Below are 16,875 nucleotides of genomic sequence, written 5' to 3'. Positions count from 1 at the left end.
CCTGTTTTACTGGGAATAAAATTACCTTTAAACCATGTGTGAAATAAACAGGACCCCGACGCGCCTGACAGCTGTTGAATAAATGGACGGCGAAGGGTTAATTCACGTTCTCCAAGAGTGTAACAAAGTCAGAAAGAGAAAGATTGAAAAAAGAGACATCTCTCTATCCCTATATGAGAATACCGGAGCTTTTTGTCTTTCTCTGTTGAATATCTAAATAAAAACACATGCAAAAAAACACCCCGGAAGTCATTTTGTGTTTAAATGCTTTATTTAAAAAAAAAAACAACAAAGAAATGAAGGTTACAAACAGGAAATCAGTGTGGCAGAGCTGCGTCTCGCCGTTCACATCATGAGAGGAGTCACAGGTCCCATCAAACATTCTGCACAGGAGTGTGAAACGAGACAGACGTGGGCAGCTGACCCACCCCCCCAGCCCCCCCCGGATCTCTGCTTAGAGATCGCAGCTCACAAAGTCAACCCTCCCAAAAATCTCACCCGCCTCTGGGTGCTGCTCAGCTCTCAATGTTGAAAAAGAAACTTTGTGAATTCAATGGCAAACGTTTCTGCTAGAAGTCTTTATCAGCATCTTCAGAGTTGAATCTAGTGGAAACGTTTGCTGTTGAATTTACACTGAAGACGCTGAGAAAGACTTCTAGTGGAAACGTTTGCCATTGAATTTACACTGAAGACGCTGAGAAAGACTTCTAGTGGAAATGTTTGCCATTGAATTTACACTGAAGACGCTGAGAAAGACTTCTAGTGGAAACGTTTGCCATTGAATTTACATTGAATTTATGAAGTAGCTGATGGAAATGGTACAGAAACAGGAGTTTGAACTGGGACTGAACTGGGATTGCACTGGTTTGCAGTTCTTCAGTGTAAACCCGACTCTCTGGGGATCACAGGACTGGTTCAGTCCGAACCCGAATCTGCAGAGCTGGGGGGAGTGCTGGCGATCTCCTCATCATCAGAACCCTGGAGAGAGACAGACAGAGACAGAGAGGGGCAGAGAGAGAGACAGACAGACAGACAGAGACAGAGAGGGGCAGAGAGAGAGAGAGAAAGAGAGAGAGAAAGCAAATATAGGAAAGAACAAATGAACGAGACAAGAAAAAAGAGGCGGAAGAAATTAGTCAAACAAAAAAACATTTAAATTTCAGCAACATCTCTCCCCTCCTCGCTCTTCTTCCCCTTGTCCGATTCCCCCTCTCCTCTCCTCTCCATCTCCCCTCTCCTCTCCTCTCCCCTCACCTCCCTCTCCCCTCTTCCCCTGGTCCGATTCCCCCTCTCCTCACCTCGCTCTTCTCCATGTCCGATTCCCCCTCTCCTCTCCTCCCCTCTCCTCTCCCCACCTCTCCTCGCTCTTCCCCTGGTCTGATTCCCTCTCTCCTCTCCTCTCCTCTCTCCTCACCTCGCTCTTCTTCCCCTGGTCTGATTCCCCCTCTCCTCTCCTCTCCTCTCTCCTCACCTCGCTCTTCTTCCCCTGGTCTGATTCCCCCTCTCCTCTCCTCTCTCCTCACCTCGCTCTTCTTCCCCTGGTCTGATTCCCTCTCTCCTCTCCTCTCCTCTCTCCTCACCTCGCTCTTCTTCCCCTGGTCCGATTCCCCCTCTCCTCTCCTCCCCTCTCTCCTCTCCTCTCTCCTCACCTCGCTCTTCTTCCCCTGGTCTGATTCCCCCTCTCCTCTCCTCTCTCCTCTCCTCGCTCTTCCCCTGGTCTGATTCCCCCTCTCCTCTCCTCTCCTCTCTCCTCACCTCGCTCTTCTTCCCCTGGTCTGATTCCCCCTCTCCTCTCCTCTCTCCTCACCTCGCTCTTCTTCCCCTGGTCTGATTCCCTCTCTCCTCTCCTCTCCTCTCTCCTCACCTCGCTCTTCTTCCCCTGGTCCGATTCCCCCTCTCCTCTCCTCCCCTCTCTCCTCTCCTCTCTCCTCACCTCGCTCTTCTTCCCCTGGTCTGATTCCCCCTCTCCTCTCCTCTCTCCTCTCCTCGCTCTTCCCCTGGTCTGATTCCCCCTCTCCTCTCCTCTCCTCTCTCCTCACCTCGCTCTTCTTCCCCTGGTCTGATTCCCCCTCTCCTCTCCTCTCTCCTCACCTCGCTCTTCTTCCCCTGGTCTGATTCCCTCTCCCCTCTCCTCTCCTCTCTCCTCTCCTCGCTCTTCTTCCCCTGGTCCGATTCCCCCTCTCCTCTCCTCTCTCCTCTCCTCGCTCTTCCCCTGGTCTGATTCCCTCTCTCCTCTCCTCTCCTCTCTCCTCACCTCGCTCTTCTTCCCCTGGTCTGATTCCCCCTCTCCTCTCCTCTCCTCTCTCCTCACCTCGCTCTTCTTCCCCTGGTCTGATTCCCCCTCTCCTCTCCTCTCCTCTCTCCTCACCTCGCTCTTCTTCCCCTGGTCCGATTCCCCCGAGCTCTCGTCACTCGAGACAAACTCCTTGCTCTTGAAGCTCTCGTTCTCTCCCGCAGTTGCCTTGGCCGGACTCTTGGTGGCGCTGCTACTTTTAGACGAGGGTTTCGATTTCTTGTCCCTGCCTTTCCCCTTCGAAGAGGACTTCTTGTCCCTGAGATTTAAAAAAAAAAAAAATACAATTCAATAAATATCAGGAAACTGCATCCCAGTGTCGGCCACCTTGGCTCTAAGTTCCCTATACTTTACACACAGTCCCCGCTGCGCTCAGGAGCCACAATGGAGCCAGTTTCACAAGCTTGGGTTTGGATCGAATCTTGGACACCCCTGCTCCCCGGGCCTCACTTTTTGGGGGTGGCGGTGGAGGAGGTGCCCCCCCCGCTCTCCTTGTACACCTTCATCGCTCTCTCGTAGTCTCTCTTGGCCTCCTCGGCTTTGCGATCCCATTCCTGCGGGAAAGAAGGAGAGAAACGTGAGGCTTTCTGGTCCAGCGGTTCGAGAAAGGGTCTCGATACCAGGAGGTTCAAATCCCGGCTGAGCCTCCGACTCCCTGTGTGTGTGTGTGACCCTGAGCAAGTCACTGAACCTCCTTGTGCTCCGTCCTTCAGGATGAGACGTCAAACAAACGAGCTCCTATTGGAAGTGACTCTGCAGCAGCCACTGACTCCCTGTGTGTGTGTGTGACCCTGAGCAAGTCACTGAACCTCCTTGTGCTCCGTCCTTCAGGATGAGACGTCAAACAAACAAGCTCCTATTGGAAGTGACTCTGCAGCAGCCACTGACTCCCTGTGTGTGTGTGACCCTGAGCAAGTCACTGAACCTCCTTGTGCTCCGTCCTTCAGGATGAGACGTCAAACAAACGAGCTCCTATTGGAAGTGACTCTGCAGCAGCCACTGACTCCCTGTGTGTGTGTGTGACCCTGAGCAAGTCTCTGAACCTCCTTGTGCTCCGTCCTTCAGGATGAGACGTCAAACAAACGAGCTCCTATTGGAAGTGACTCTGCAGAAGCAGCAGCAGTTGTTGATGATGCAGAGTTCACCCCCCTAGTCTCTGGAAGTTGCTTTGGATAAAAGCGTCTGCTGAATGACTCATTCATCATAATAATAATAATAATAATAATAATAATAATAATAATAATAATAATTACAGCAGCATTGTTTGCTGAAATTACAAATACAATTATCTAACTCTGAGTTCCTCCCCCCCTCTCACCTCTTTGTTCTCCTTGGTCATGTTCTTCCACAGTTCCCCCCCTCTCCCTCTCTCACCTCTTTGTTCTCCTTGGTCATGTTCTTCCACAGTTCCCCCCTCTCCCTCTCCCTCTCCCTCTCTCACCTCTTTGTTCTCCTTAGTCATGTTCTTCCACAGTTCCCCCCTCTCCCTCTCCCTCTCTCACCTCTTTGTTCTCCTTGGTCATGTTCTTCCACAGTTCCCCCCTCTCCCTCTCCCTCTCCCTCTCTCACCTCTTTGTTCTCCTTGGTCATGTTCTTCCACAGTTCCCCCCTCTCCCTCTCTCCCCTCTTTGTTCTCCTTAGTCATGTTCTTCCACAGTTCCCCCCTCTCCCTCTCCCTCTCTCACCTCTTTGTTCTCCTTGGTCATGTTCTTCCACAGTTCCCCCCTCTCCCTCTCCCTCTCCCTCTCTCACCTCTTTGTTCTCCTTGGTCATGTTCTTCCACAGTTCCCCCCTCTCCCTCTCCCTCTCTCACCTCTTTGTTCTCCTTGGTCATGTTCTTCCACAGTTCCCCCCCTCTCCCTCTCCCTCTCCCTCTCTCACCTCTTTGTTCTCCTTAGTCATGTTCTTCCACAGTTCCCCCCTCTCCCTCTCCCTCTCCCTCTCTCACCTCTTTGTTCTCCTTGGTCATGTTCTTCCACAGTTCCCCCCTCTACCTCTCCCTCTCTCACCTCTCTGTTCTCCTTGGTCATGTTCTTCCACAGTTCCCCCCTCTACCTCTCCCTCTCTCACCTCTCTGTTCTCCTTGGTCATGTTCTTCCACAGTTCCCCCCTCTCCCTCTCTCACCTCTCTGTTCTCCTTGGTCATGTTCTTCCACAGTTCCCCCCTCTCCCTCTCTCACCTCTCTGTTCTCCTTGGTCATGTTCTTCCACAGTTCCCCCCTCTACCTCTCCCTCTCTCACCTCTCTGTTCTCCTTGGTCATGTTCTTCCACAGTTCCCCCCTCTCCCTCTCTCACCTCTCTGTTCTCCTTGGTCATCTTCTTCCACAGTTCCTCTCCCTCTCTCTCCTCACCTCAGTTCTCCTTGGTCATCTTCTTCCACAGTTCCCCCCTCTCCCTCTCCCTCTCTCCTCACCTCTGTTCTCCTTGGTCATGTTCTTCCACAGTTCCCCCCCCCTCTCTCTCCTCACCTCAGTTCTCCTTGGTCATGTTCTTCCACAGTTCCCCCCTCTCCCTCTCCCTCTCTCCTCACCTCTCTGTTCTCCTTGGTCATGTTCTTCCACAGTTCCCCCCTCTACCTCTCCCTCTCTCACCTCTCTGTTCTCCTTGGTCATGTTCTTCCACAGTTCCCCCCTCTACCTCTCCCTCTCTCACCTCTCTGTTCTCCTTGGTCATGTTCTTCCACAGTTCCCCCCCCTCTCCCTCTCTCACCTCTTTGTTCTCCTTGGTCATGTTCTTCCACAGTTCCCCCCTCTCTCTCTCCTCACCTCTTTGTTCTCCTTGGTCATGTTCTTCCACAGTTCCCCAGCTTTCTTGGACACCTCCGTGATGCTGATGCCCGGGTACTCTGCGCGGATCTTGTCCCGGTTGGCGTTGAGCCACAGCATGTAGGTGCTCAAGGGCCTCTTCGGGGCCCCTGGGTCCTTCTGCTTCTTACCCTGACAGAGAAGAAAGGAGCGGTAATACTGTTAATAAAGCTAATAAGAGGCGAGAGAATGGATTTTAAAGATGGTCAGCGCTCCTTTAAAGGGAGGGGCCGGTGATCCTGTTAATAAAGCTAATAAGAGGCGAGAGAATGGATTTTAAAGATGGTCAGCGCTCCTTTAAAGGGAGGGGCCGGTGATCATGTTAATAAAGCTAATAAGAGGTGAGAGAATGGATTTTAAAGATGGTCAGCGCTCCTTTAAAGAGAGAGACCGGTGATCATGTTAATAAAGCTAATAAGAGGTGAGAGAATGGATTTTAAAGATGGTCAGCGCTCCTTTAAAGGGAGGGGCCGGTGATCATGTTAATAAAGCTAATAAGAGGTGAGAGAATGGATTTTAAAGATGGTCAGCGCTCCTTTAAAGGGAGGGGCCGGTGATCATGTTAATAAAGCTAATAAGAGGTGAGAGAATGGATTTTAAAGATGGTCAGCGCTCCTTTAAAGGGAGGGGCTGGTGATCATGTTAATAAAGCTAATAAGAGGCGAGAGAATGGATTTTAAAGATGGTCAGCGCTCCTTTAAAGGGAGGGGCCGGTGATCATGTTAATAAAGCTAATAAGAGGCGAGAGAATGGATTTTAAAGATGGTCAGCGCTCCTTTAAAGGGAGGGGCCGGTGATCATGTTAATAAAGCTAATAAGAGGTGAGAGAATGGATTTTAAAGATGGTCAGCGCTCCTTTAAAGGGAGGGGCCGGTGATCATGTTAATAAAGCTAATAAGAGGTGAGAGAACGGATTTTAAAGATGGTCAGCGCTCCTTTAAAGGGAGGGGCCGGTGATCATGTTAATAAAGCTAATAAGAGGTGAGAGAATGGATTTTTAAGATGGTCAGCGCTCCTTTTAAGGGAGGGGCCGGTGATCCTGTTAATAAAGCTAATAAGAGGTGAGAGAATGGATTTTTAAGATGGTCAGCGCTCCTTTAAAGGGAGGGGCCGGTGATCGTGTTAATAAAGCTAATAAGAGGTGAGAGAATGGATTTTAAAGATGGTCAGCGCTCCTTTAAAGGGAGGGGCCGGTGATCATGTTAATAAAGCTAATAAGAGGTGAGAGAATGGATTTTAAAGATGGTCAGCGCTCTCTCTCTCACCTCTGCTTTCTTCCTAGGCTTTCTCTCCACTTTCTCTTTCACTAGTTTAGGTTTCTTGGCTGGTTTCTTCCTCTCCTCCTCCTCGTCATCGCTCCCACCCCCCTCTCCGCTCGACTCTGACTCAGAGGCATTGCTGTCATACCTGAGAGAGAGAGAGAGACAGGGAGAGAGAGAACGAGAGAAAGAAAGAAGAGAGAATGAGAGGCACAGAGAGAACGAGACAGTGAGAGAGAGAACGAGACAGAGAGAGAACAAGAGACAGACAGAGAGAGAGAGAACGAGACAGAGAGAGAACAAGAGAGAGAACGAGAGACAGAGACAGACAGAGAGAATGAGAGAGAGAAGAAATGATTACATCATTATATTTTCTCCTGCAGAATTTTGACTGCGATTTAGAAGCATTTGTTTTAGTGTTTGTGTTCAGTTCAAGTGGGTTGTGTACTGATTTAAATCCACAGACAGACAGACAGGCAGGCAGACAGACAGACAGACAGAGCCCCACAATCCTGTTCAGTTTGACGCTACAATATAATCCCTTCTTCTTGAGGCCTGTGTTAGTTTACTACATTCTGAAAAGAGTTTAGTTTCATTAAAGCTGCAGACAGACAGACAGACAGACAGACAGGCAGGCAGGCAGACAGACAGACAGAGCCCCACAATCCTGTTCAGTTTGACGCTACAATATAATCCCTTCTTCTTGAGGCCTGTGTTAGTTTACTACATTCTGAAAAGAGTTTAGTTTCATTAAAGCTGCAGACAGACAGACAGACAGACAGACAGACAGACAGACAGACAGACAGACAGACAGGCAGGCAGGCAGACAGACAGACAGAGCCCCACAATCCTGTTCAGTTTGACGCTACAATATAATCCCTTCTTCTTGAGGCCTGTGTTAGTTTACTACATTCTGAAAAGAGTTTAGTTTCATTGAAGCTGCAGACAGACAGACAGGCAGACAAACAGACAGGCAGACAGACAGAGCCCCACAATCCTGTTCAGTTTGACGCTACAATATAATCCCTTCTTCTTGGGGCCTGTGTTAGTTTACTACATTCTGAAAAGAGTTTAGTTTCATTAAAGCTGCAGACAGACAGACAGACAGACAGGCAGGCAGACAGGCAGACAGACAGGCAGACAGGCAGGCAGACAGACTCCACACTCCCCCAGATTCTGATCCTCTCAGTAACTTGTGAGATCGGTTCTCAATCGGTTCTCTGGATTCGTGGGCTCATTATGTTGATATGCACTGTACTGAGATATCTGAGAATAAACTCACTCTTCAGCGACATCGTCATCCTCTTCACCAGGATTGAAAGACTCATCTGAGAGGGAGAGAGAGAGAGGGAGAGAGGGCGAGAGGAGAGAGGGCGAGAGGGAGGAGAGAGAGAACAAGGGGAGAGAAAGAGAGAGGGGGAGAGAGGGAGGAGAGAGAAAGGTTATTACAATATAATGAAGATGGGGACTCAGAGTTGTCTAATAAACAAACAACAATCTCCTATCTTTCTCCTTCCCCTTCCCTCTCTGCAGTCTCTCCCCTCCTCTCATCTCCCCCTCCCCTCTCAGCCCCTCCCCTCTGCAGTCTCTCCCCTCCTCCCGTCAGCCCCTCCCCTCTGCAGTGTCTCCTCCCTCCTCTCCTCAGCCCCTCCCCTCTCAGACCAGCCCAGCCTCTCTGCAGTCTATCCCCTCCTCTTAGCCCCTCCCCTCTCAGCCCAGCCCCGTCCCTCCCCCTCAGCCCAGCCCCGTCCTCTCAGCCCCTCCCCTCTCTGCACTCTCTCCTCCTCTCTCAGCCCCTCTCCTCTCAGCCCCTCCCCTCTCTGCAGTCTCTCCTCTCAGCCCCTCCCCTCTCTGCAGTCTCTCCTCTCAGCCCCTCCCCTCTCTGCACTCTCTCCTCCTCTCTCAGCCCCTCTCCTCTCAGCCCCTCCCCTCTCTGCAGTCTCTCCTCTCAGCCCCTCCCCTCTCTGCAGTCTCTCCTCTCAGCCCCTCCCCTCTCTGCAGTCTCTCCTCCCTCCTCTCAGCCCCTCCCCTCTGCAGTCTCTCCTCTCAGCCCCTCCCCTCTCTGCAGTCTCTCCTCTCAGCCCCTCCCCTCTCTGCAGTCTCTCCTCCCTCCTCTCAGCCCCTCCCCTCTCTGCAGTCTCTCCTCTCAGCCCCTCCCCTCTCTGCAGTCTCTCCTCTCTGCAGTCTCTCCTCCCCTCTCCTCCTCTCTCAGCCCCTCCTCCTCACCGGTCTCGTCTCCTGAATCGTCACTGCTGTCGTTCGCTGCCTCCTCTCGGATCTTGCCCTCCTGCTTCATCCTCTCCAGGTAAGCATCATGCTGATCATCATCAGAGTCTGAGTACGCATTATCACCTCCCTTCATACCCTGAAAATACATTATAATAATACACACAGTCATATACACACAGTCTGAGACAGAAACAGACACAGACACACACACACACACACACACACACACACACACACTGAGACACACAGAGACGCACACCAAGACAGACACCCACACTGAGACAGAGAGAGACACACACAGAGAGACAGACACACACATAGAGACAGACACACACAGAGACAGAGACACACAGACACCCCCACACAGCCACTGACACCCACACACTGACAGAGACACACACACTGACAGAGACACACAGACACCCCCACACAGCCACTGACACCCACACAGAGAGACACACACTTGACAGAGACACACAGAGAGAGACACACACACACAGAGACACTGAGACTGAAGAATGATTATTATAAATTATAACCGAATGCCCAGCAATTCAAGCTGCTCATCAGTCTATTCATGAAGCCACCCCAGCCCCCCCCCACACCACCCAGAGCCCCCCCACAAAACCCCAGCCCCCCCACACCACCCCTGCCCCCCCACACACACGTGCACTGACACACACCCCCCCCACACCACCCCAGACCCCCCCACACCACCCCAGACCCCCCCACACCACTCCAGACCCCCCCAGCCCCCCCCACACCACCCCAGACCCCCCCACACCACTCCAGCCCCCCCCACACCACCCCAGCCCCCCCCACACCACCCCAGCCCCCCCACACACACATGCACTGACACACACCCCCCACCCCAGACACACACCCACAACCATTCCCCAAATCCTCACAGCTTCAAATCAAACCTCCATCAGGCTGTCTGTGTCAAATCGCTGTAGCTTCTTTATAAAAAAAAAAAAAAAAGCCGGCAGTTTTTAAAAAACTCCGCTCTTCGTTAGGTTAAAAAGTCAATTTATTCCTTCATTTTATTTCCTGCTTGCTTCAGTCGCTCCTCCGATAGAAATCGAGTTCTCAGCGTTTTAAAAAAAAAAAAATCTCTTTTCCGACTCTCTTGAAGAATCCAAACTTCCTCGCTTCCCCTTCAAATCGCGTGACACCGTGACCCCGTGACCCCGCCCATCAAATCGCGTGACAGCGCCACCCCGCCCATCAAATCGCACGGCAGACTCCTGTTGCACAGCAGTGTCACTCAGTCCAGGCTTTACTACCAGCTTGATCAGCCCCAGTGTGTCTAGCTAACAAGCTCAGGTGTGTCTGATTATTAAACTCCTAACACTGAGAAAGACGTTTGCCGTTGAATTTACACTGAAGACGCTGAGAAAGACTTCTAGTGGAAACGTTTGTCATTGAATTTACACTGAAGACGCTGAGAAAGACTTCTAGTGGAAACGTCTGCCGTTGAATTTACACTGAAGACGCTGAGAAAGACTTCTAGTGGAAACGTCTGCCATTGAATTTACACTGAAGACGCTGAGAAAGACTTCTAGTGGAAACGTTTCGCATTGAATTTACACTGAAGACGCTGAGAAAGACTTCTAGTGGAAACGTTTGCCATTGAATTTACACTGAAGACGCTGAGAGAGACTTCTAGTGGAAACGTTTGTCATTGAATTTACACTGAAGACGCTGAGAAAGACTTCTAGTGGAAACGTTTGCCATTGAATTTACACTGAAGACGCTGAGAGAGACTTCTAGTGGAAACGTTTGCCATTGAATTTACACTGAAGACACTGAGAAAGACTTCTAGTGGAAACGTTTGCCATTGAATTTACACTGAAGACGATGAGAAAGACTTCTAATGGAAACGTTTGCCGTTGAATTTACACTGAAGACGCCGAGAAAGACTTCTAGTGGAAACGTTTGCCATTGAATTTACACTGAAGACGCTGAGAAAGACTTCTAGTGGAAACGTTTGCCATAGAATTTACACTGAAGACGCTGAGAAAGACTTCTAGTGGAAACGTTTGCCATTGAATTTACACTGAAGACGCTGAGAAAGACTTCTAGTGGAAACATTTGCCATTGAATTTACACTGAAGACACTGAGAAAGACTTCTAGTGGAAACGTTTGCCATTGAATTCACACTGAAGACGCTGAGAAAGACTTCTAGTGGAAACGTTTGCCATTGAATTCACACTGAAGACGCTGAGAAAGACTTCTAGTGGAAACGTTTGCCATTGAATTTACACTGAAGACGCTGAGAAAGACTTCTAGTGGAAACGTTTGCCATTGAATTTACACTGAAGACGCTGAGAAAGACTTCTAGTGGAAACGTTTGCCATTGAATTCACACTGAAGACGTTGAGAATTTTTGAAAACTTCGAGGATTAAAAACAGACAGCACAAATGGAGGAAAGCGTTTAGTAGCTCAGAATTAATGATAAAAAAGGACACATTATTTTAATTATCCTGAACAGTTCTGTGTATTTATAAATGCAATCACACAAGCAAACACCATGCCCAGCAATTCAGCACAGACTGACTGTAGAAAAAACAAGAGAGAGAGAGGAGAGAGGAGAGGGAAGAGAGAAGGAAGGGTTAGGCGAGGGAAGAGAAGGAAGAGAGAAAGAGGGAGAGAAAGAAAGAAGGGAGAGGGAGGAGAGGACAGAGAAGGGAGAGATAGGAAAAAGAAGAGAGGGGGAGGGACGGAGGGAGGAGAGAGAAGGAAGAGATAGGAGAGGGAAGAGAAGGAAGAGGGAGAAAGAGGGAGAGAAGGAAAGAAGGGAGAGGGAGGAGAGGACAGAAAACAGAGATAGGAGAGAGAAAAGAGGGGGAGGGAGGAGAGACAGAGGGAGGGAGGAGAGACAGAGGGAGGGAGGGAGAGAAGAGGGAAGCGAGGAGAAGGGAGGGAGAGAAATACGAGAGGGAAGAGTAGAAGGAAGAGATAGAAGAGGGAGAGAGACAAAGAAGAGAGTAGAGAGAAGAGAAAGAGGAGAGAGGAAGGGAGGAGAGAGAGAGGAGAGAGAGGAGAGGGAGGAGAGAGCGAGAGGGTGAAAGGTGGGGGACTGAAAAGCGGGAGCTTAAGAAAAGAAATTGAGAGAAAAAAAAAAAATCAAGATAAACCAAAATTAAAGAAATTTAAAAAACCCAAAACTGAATCAACGTGTCTGCAAGGCAAAACTGAATTTCAGATTTAATTAACAGAGTGCTTGAATCTCACACTAGCCCTGCTGCACCCGACTCCTGATCCTTTCAATAATAATAATAATAATAATAATAACAGACTTCATTGAGGGGAGCTCTGAACCCCAGGACTGGGTGCAGCAGCAGCAGCAGGGCTAGTGTGAGTTTCAAGCACTGTGAAAATTATGATTATTATGATTATTATTCATCTCTTAACTACCAGTTTCACCCCAAAAACCTCAAACGCATGCATTTCTGAGCGCATGTCTCACCGTAGCAGAGATACGAGAACACTGGTACCAACCTTATTTTTCTACAAGACAAATAATAAAAAAATAGAACATAAAACATCAAATGAACAAAAATATAATATTCAGCACTAGACCCTGATATTGATGCGATCCAGCCCTCTGAAATGTCTTTATAATATACAGCGCTAGACCCTGATATTGATGCGATCCAGCCCTCTGAAATGTCTTTATAATATACAGCGCTAGACCCTGATATTGATGCGATCCAGCCCTCTGAAATGTCTTTATAATATACAGCGCTAGACCCTGATATCGATGCGATCCAGCCCTCTGAAATGTCTTTATAATATACAGCACTAGACCCTGATATTGATGCGATCCAGCCCTCTGAAATGTCTTTATAATATACAGCGCTAGACCCTGATATTGATGCGATCCAGCCCTCTGAAATGTCTTTATAATATACAGCGCTAGACCCTGATATTGATGCGATCCAGCCCTCTGAAATGTCTTTATTATATACAGCACTAGACCCTGATATTGATGCAATCCAGCCCTCTGAAATGTCTTTATAAAATGTCTTTACCTCCTTGTGTCCCCGATTCTTGATGTTCAGTTTCTTGGCGTTGACGAAATCAAACAGTTTTCCGTACTCCTCCCTGAAAAAGAGGAGAGAGAGAGAGAGAGAGAGAGAGAGAGAGAGAGAGATTTCAAATGTGGAGTTACGAAAGAAAACTCATGCTAGAGTAAACTACAACACGAAACCGGGCAGCAGTGTGGAGTAGTGGTCAGGGCTCTGGACTCTTGACCGGAGGGTCGTGGGTTCAATCCCAGGTGGGGGACGCTGCTGCTGTACCCTTGAGCAAGGTACTTTACCTAGATTGCTCCAGTAAAAACCCAGCTGTATAAAAGGGGAATTGTATGTAAAAATAATGTGATATCTTGTAACAATTGTAAGTCGCCCTGGATAAGGGCGTCTGCTAAGAAATAAATAATAATAATAATAACAATAATAATAATAATAATAATAATAATAATAATAATAATAATAATTTCCATGTGGAGGCACCTGGGGCACTGGAGTGAGGAGAGATCGCAGTTTGCACACCCTGATTTCGTGGGGGGCTGCAACTGTTTCATGTCCTAAGATCTCTTCACTTCTCTGTACTGTTATATTACACTGCACTGTACTTGCCCTGCTTGCTCTCTGTATTGTATTGTATTGTATTGTATTGCAGTACCTCTCGATGCTGCTGAAGGTGTACTGGCCTCCCTGCTTGCTCTCTGTATTGTATTGTATTGTATTGTATTGCAGTACCTCTCGATGCTGTTGAAGGTGTACTGGCCTCCCTGCTTGCTCTCTGTATTGTATTGTATTGTATTGTATTGTATTGCAGTGCCTCTCGATGCTGCTGAAGGTGTACTGGCCTCCCTGCTTGCTCTCTGTATTGTATTGTATTGTATTGTATTGTATTGCATTGCAGTACCTCTCGATGCTGTTGAAGGTGTACTGGCCTCCCTGCTTGCTCTCTGTATTGTATTGTATTGTATTGTATTGTATTGTATTGCAGTACCTCTCGATGCTGTTGAAGGTGTACTGGCCTCCCTGCTTGCTCTCTGTATTGTATTGTATTGTATTGTATTGTATTGTATTGTATTGCAGTACCTCTCGATGCTGTTGAAGGTGTACTGGCCTCCCTGCTTGCTCTCTGTATTGTATTGTATTGTATTGTATTGTATTGCAGTACCTCTCGATGCTGCTGAAGGTGTACTGGCCTCCCTGCTTGCTCTCTGTATTGTATTGTATTGTATTGTATTGTATTGTATTGCAGTACCTCTCGATGCTGCTGAAGGTGTACTGGCCTCCCTGCGTGCTCTCTGTATTGTATTGTATTGTATTGTATTGCAGTACCTCTCGATGCTGTTGAAGGTGTACTGGCCTCCCTGCTTGCTCTCTGTATTGTATTGTATTGTATTGTATTGCAGTACCTCTCGATGCTGTTGAAGGTGTACTGGCCTCCCTGCTTGCTCTCTGTATTGTATTGTATTGTATTGTATTGTATTGTATTGCAGTACCTCTCGATGCTGTTGAAGGTGTACTGGCCTCCCTGCTTGCTCTCTGTATTGTATTGTATTGTATTGTATTGTATTGTATTGCAGTACCTCTCGATGCTGCTGAAGGTGTACTGGCCTCCCTGCTTGCTCTCTGTATTGTATTGTATTGTATTGTATTGTATTGCAGTACCTCTCGATGCTGCTGAAGGTGTACTGGCCTCCCTGCTTGCATTGTATTGTATTGTATTGTATTGTATTGTATTGTATTGTATTGTATTGCAGTACCTCTCGATGCTGTTGAAGGTGTACTGGCCTCCCTGCTTGCTCTCTGTATTGTATTGTATTGTATTGTATTGTATTGCAGTACCTCTCGATGCTGCTGAAGGTGTACTGGCCTCCCTGCTTGCTCTCTGTATTGTATTGTATTGTATTGCAGTACCTCTCGATGCTGCTGAAGGTGTACTGGCCTCCCTGCTTGCTCTCTGTATTGTATTGTATTGTATTGTATTGTATTGCAGTGCCTCTCGATGCTGCTGAAGGTGTACTGGCCTCCCTGCTTGCTCTCTGTATTGTATTGTATTGTATTGTATTGTATTGTAGTACCTCTCGATGCTGCTGAAGGTGTACTGGCCTCCCTGCTTGCTCTCTGTATTGTATTGTATTGTATTGCAGTACCTCTCGATGCTGTTGAAGGTGTACTGGCCTCCCTGCTTGCTCTCTGTATTGTATTGTATTGTATTGTATTGTATTGCAGTACCTCTCGATGCTGCTGAAGGTGTACTGGCCTCCCTGCTTGCTCTCTGTATTGTATTGTATTGTATTGTATTGTATTGCAGTACCTCTCGATGCTGCTGAAGGTGTACTGGCCTCCCTGCTTGCTCTCTGTATTGTATTGTATTGTATTGTATTGTATTGCAGTACCTCTCGATGCTGCTGAAGGTGTACTGGCCTCCCTGCTTGCTCTCTGTATTGTATTGTATTGTATTGTATTGTATTGCAGTACCTCTCTATGCTGCTGAAGGTGTACTGGCCTCCCTGCTTGCTCTCGATCTCGAAGTCGAAGGACCGCGTGGTCGTGGTTCCGCGGGCGAAGTTCACGCAGGACACCTCGTCGAAGCGCAGGTGCAGGGGGGGCTTGTGCACGAAGATGAAGCCCCTCTCCAGGGGGTACAGGAGCCCCGAGCTCGCCTTGTACGAGCAGGTGATGCACTGCGCCCCCGAGTGGCTGTGGAGAGACACACACAGTTTAAGCCAACTGAACCCCAGTTAGATCCTAGTTGGTTTAACCCAAGCTGGACCCCAGTTAGATCCTAGTTGGTTTAACCCAGCTGAACCCCAGTTAGATCCTAGTTGGTTTAACCCAGCTGAACCCCAGTTAGATCCTAGTTGGTTTAACCCAGCTGAACCCCAGTTAGATCCTAGTTGGTTTAACCCAGCTGAACCCCAGTTAGATCCTAGTTGGTTGAACCCAGCTGAACCCCAATTAGATCCTAGTTGGTTTAACCCAAGCTGGACCCCAGTTAGATCCTAGTTGGTTTAACCCAGCTGAACCCCAGTTAGATCCTAGTTGGTTTAACCCAGCTGAACCCCAGTTAGATCCTAGTTGGTTTAACCCAGCTGAACCCCAGTTAGATCCTAGTTGGTTGAACCCAGCTGAACCCCAATTAGATCCTAGTTGGTTTAACCCAAGCTGGACCCCAGTTAGAACCTAGTTGGTTTAACCCAGCTGAACCCCAGTTGGATGCCCAGTTTAACCCAGCTGAACCCCAGTTAGATCCTAGTTGGTTTAACCCAGCTGAACCCCAGTTAGAACCTAGTTGGTTTAACCCAGCTGAACCCCAGTTAGATCCTAGTTGGTTTAACCCAGCTGAACCCCAGTTAGATCCTAGTTGGTTTAACCCAGCTGAACCCCAGTTAGATCCTAGTTGGTTTAACCCAGCTGAACCCCAGTTAGATCCTAGTTGGTTTAACCCAGCTGAACCCCAGTTAGATCCTAGTTGGTTGAACCCAGCTGAACCCCAATTAGATCCTAGTTGGTTTAACCCAAGCTGGACCCCAGTTAGATCCTAGTTGGTTTAACCCAGCTGAACCCCAGTTAGATCCTAGTTGGTTGAACCCAGCTGAACCCCAATTAGATCCTAGTTGGTTTAACCCAAGCTGGACCCCAGTTAGATCCTAGTTGGTTTAACCCAGCTGAACCCCAGTTAGATCCTAGTTGGTTTAACCCAGCTGAACCCCAGTTAGATCCTAGTTGGTTTAACCCAGCTGAACCCCAGTTAGATCCTAGTTGGTTGAACCCAGCTGAACCCCAATTAGATCCTAGTTGGTTTAACCCAAGCTGGACCCCAGTTAGATCCTAGTTGGTTTAACCCAGCTAAACCCCAGTTAGATCCTAGTTGGTTTAACCCAGCTGAACCCCAGTTAGAACCTAGTTGGTTGAACCCAGCTGGACCCCAGTTAGATCCTAGTTGGTTTAACCCAAGTTGGACCCCAGTTAGATCCTAGTTGGTTTAACCCAGCTGAACCCCAGTTAGATCCTAGTTGGTTTAACCCAGCTGAACCCCAGTTAGATCCTAGTTGGTTTAACCCAGTTGAACCCCAGTTGGATGCCCAGTTTAACCCAGTTGAACCCCAGTTGGATGCCCAGTTTAACCCAGTTGAACCCCAGTTGGATGCCCAGTTTAACCCAGTTGAACCCCAGTTGGATGCCCAGTTTAACCCAGTTGAACCCCAGTTGGATGCCCAGTTGAACCCAGTTGAACCCCAGTTGGATGCCCAGTT

General features: G+C 48.5%; 1 protein-coding gene across 1 annotated transcript; it reads right to left on the bottom strand.

Annotated features, from left to right (window-relative positions):
* Window positions 1–252: 252 nt before the first annotated feature.
* Window positions 253–15,360, bottom strand: LOC117966716 (FACT complex subunit SSRP1-like; the record flags this gene model as incomplete). The annotated part of the gene is made up of 9 exons (XM_059019422.1): window positions 253–978; window positions 2,369–2,552; window positions 2,744–2,847; window positions 5,060–5,230; window positions 6,364–6,505; window positions 7,640–7,685; window positions 8,584–8,722; window positions 12,626–12,698; window positions 15,098–15,360. Coding segments are annotated over 9 exons (1,185 nt in total), but the record flags the coding sequence as incomplete, so codon positions are not given.
* Between the last annotated feature and the right edge of the window lie 1,515 nt (window positions 15,361–16,875).

Source organism: Acipenser ruthenus, unplaced genomic scaffold (assembly GCF_902713425.1).
Source record: "Acipenser ruthenus unplaced genomic scaffold, fAciRut3.2 maternal haplotype, whole genome shotgun sequence".
Taxonomy (NCBI): Eukaryota; Metazoa; Chordata; class Actinopteri; order Acipenseriformes; family Acipenseridae; genus Acipenser; species Acipenser ruthenus.
This window is presented reverse-complemented; position numbering and strand designations above follow the sequence as displayed.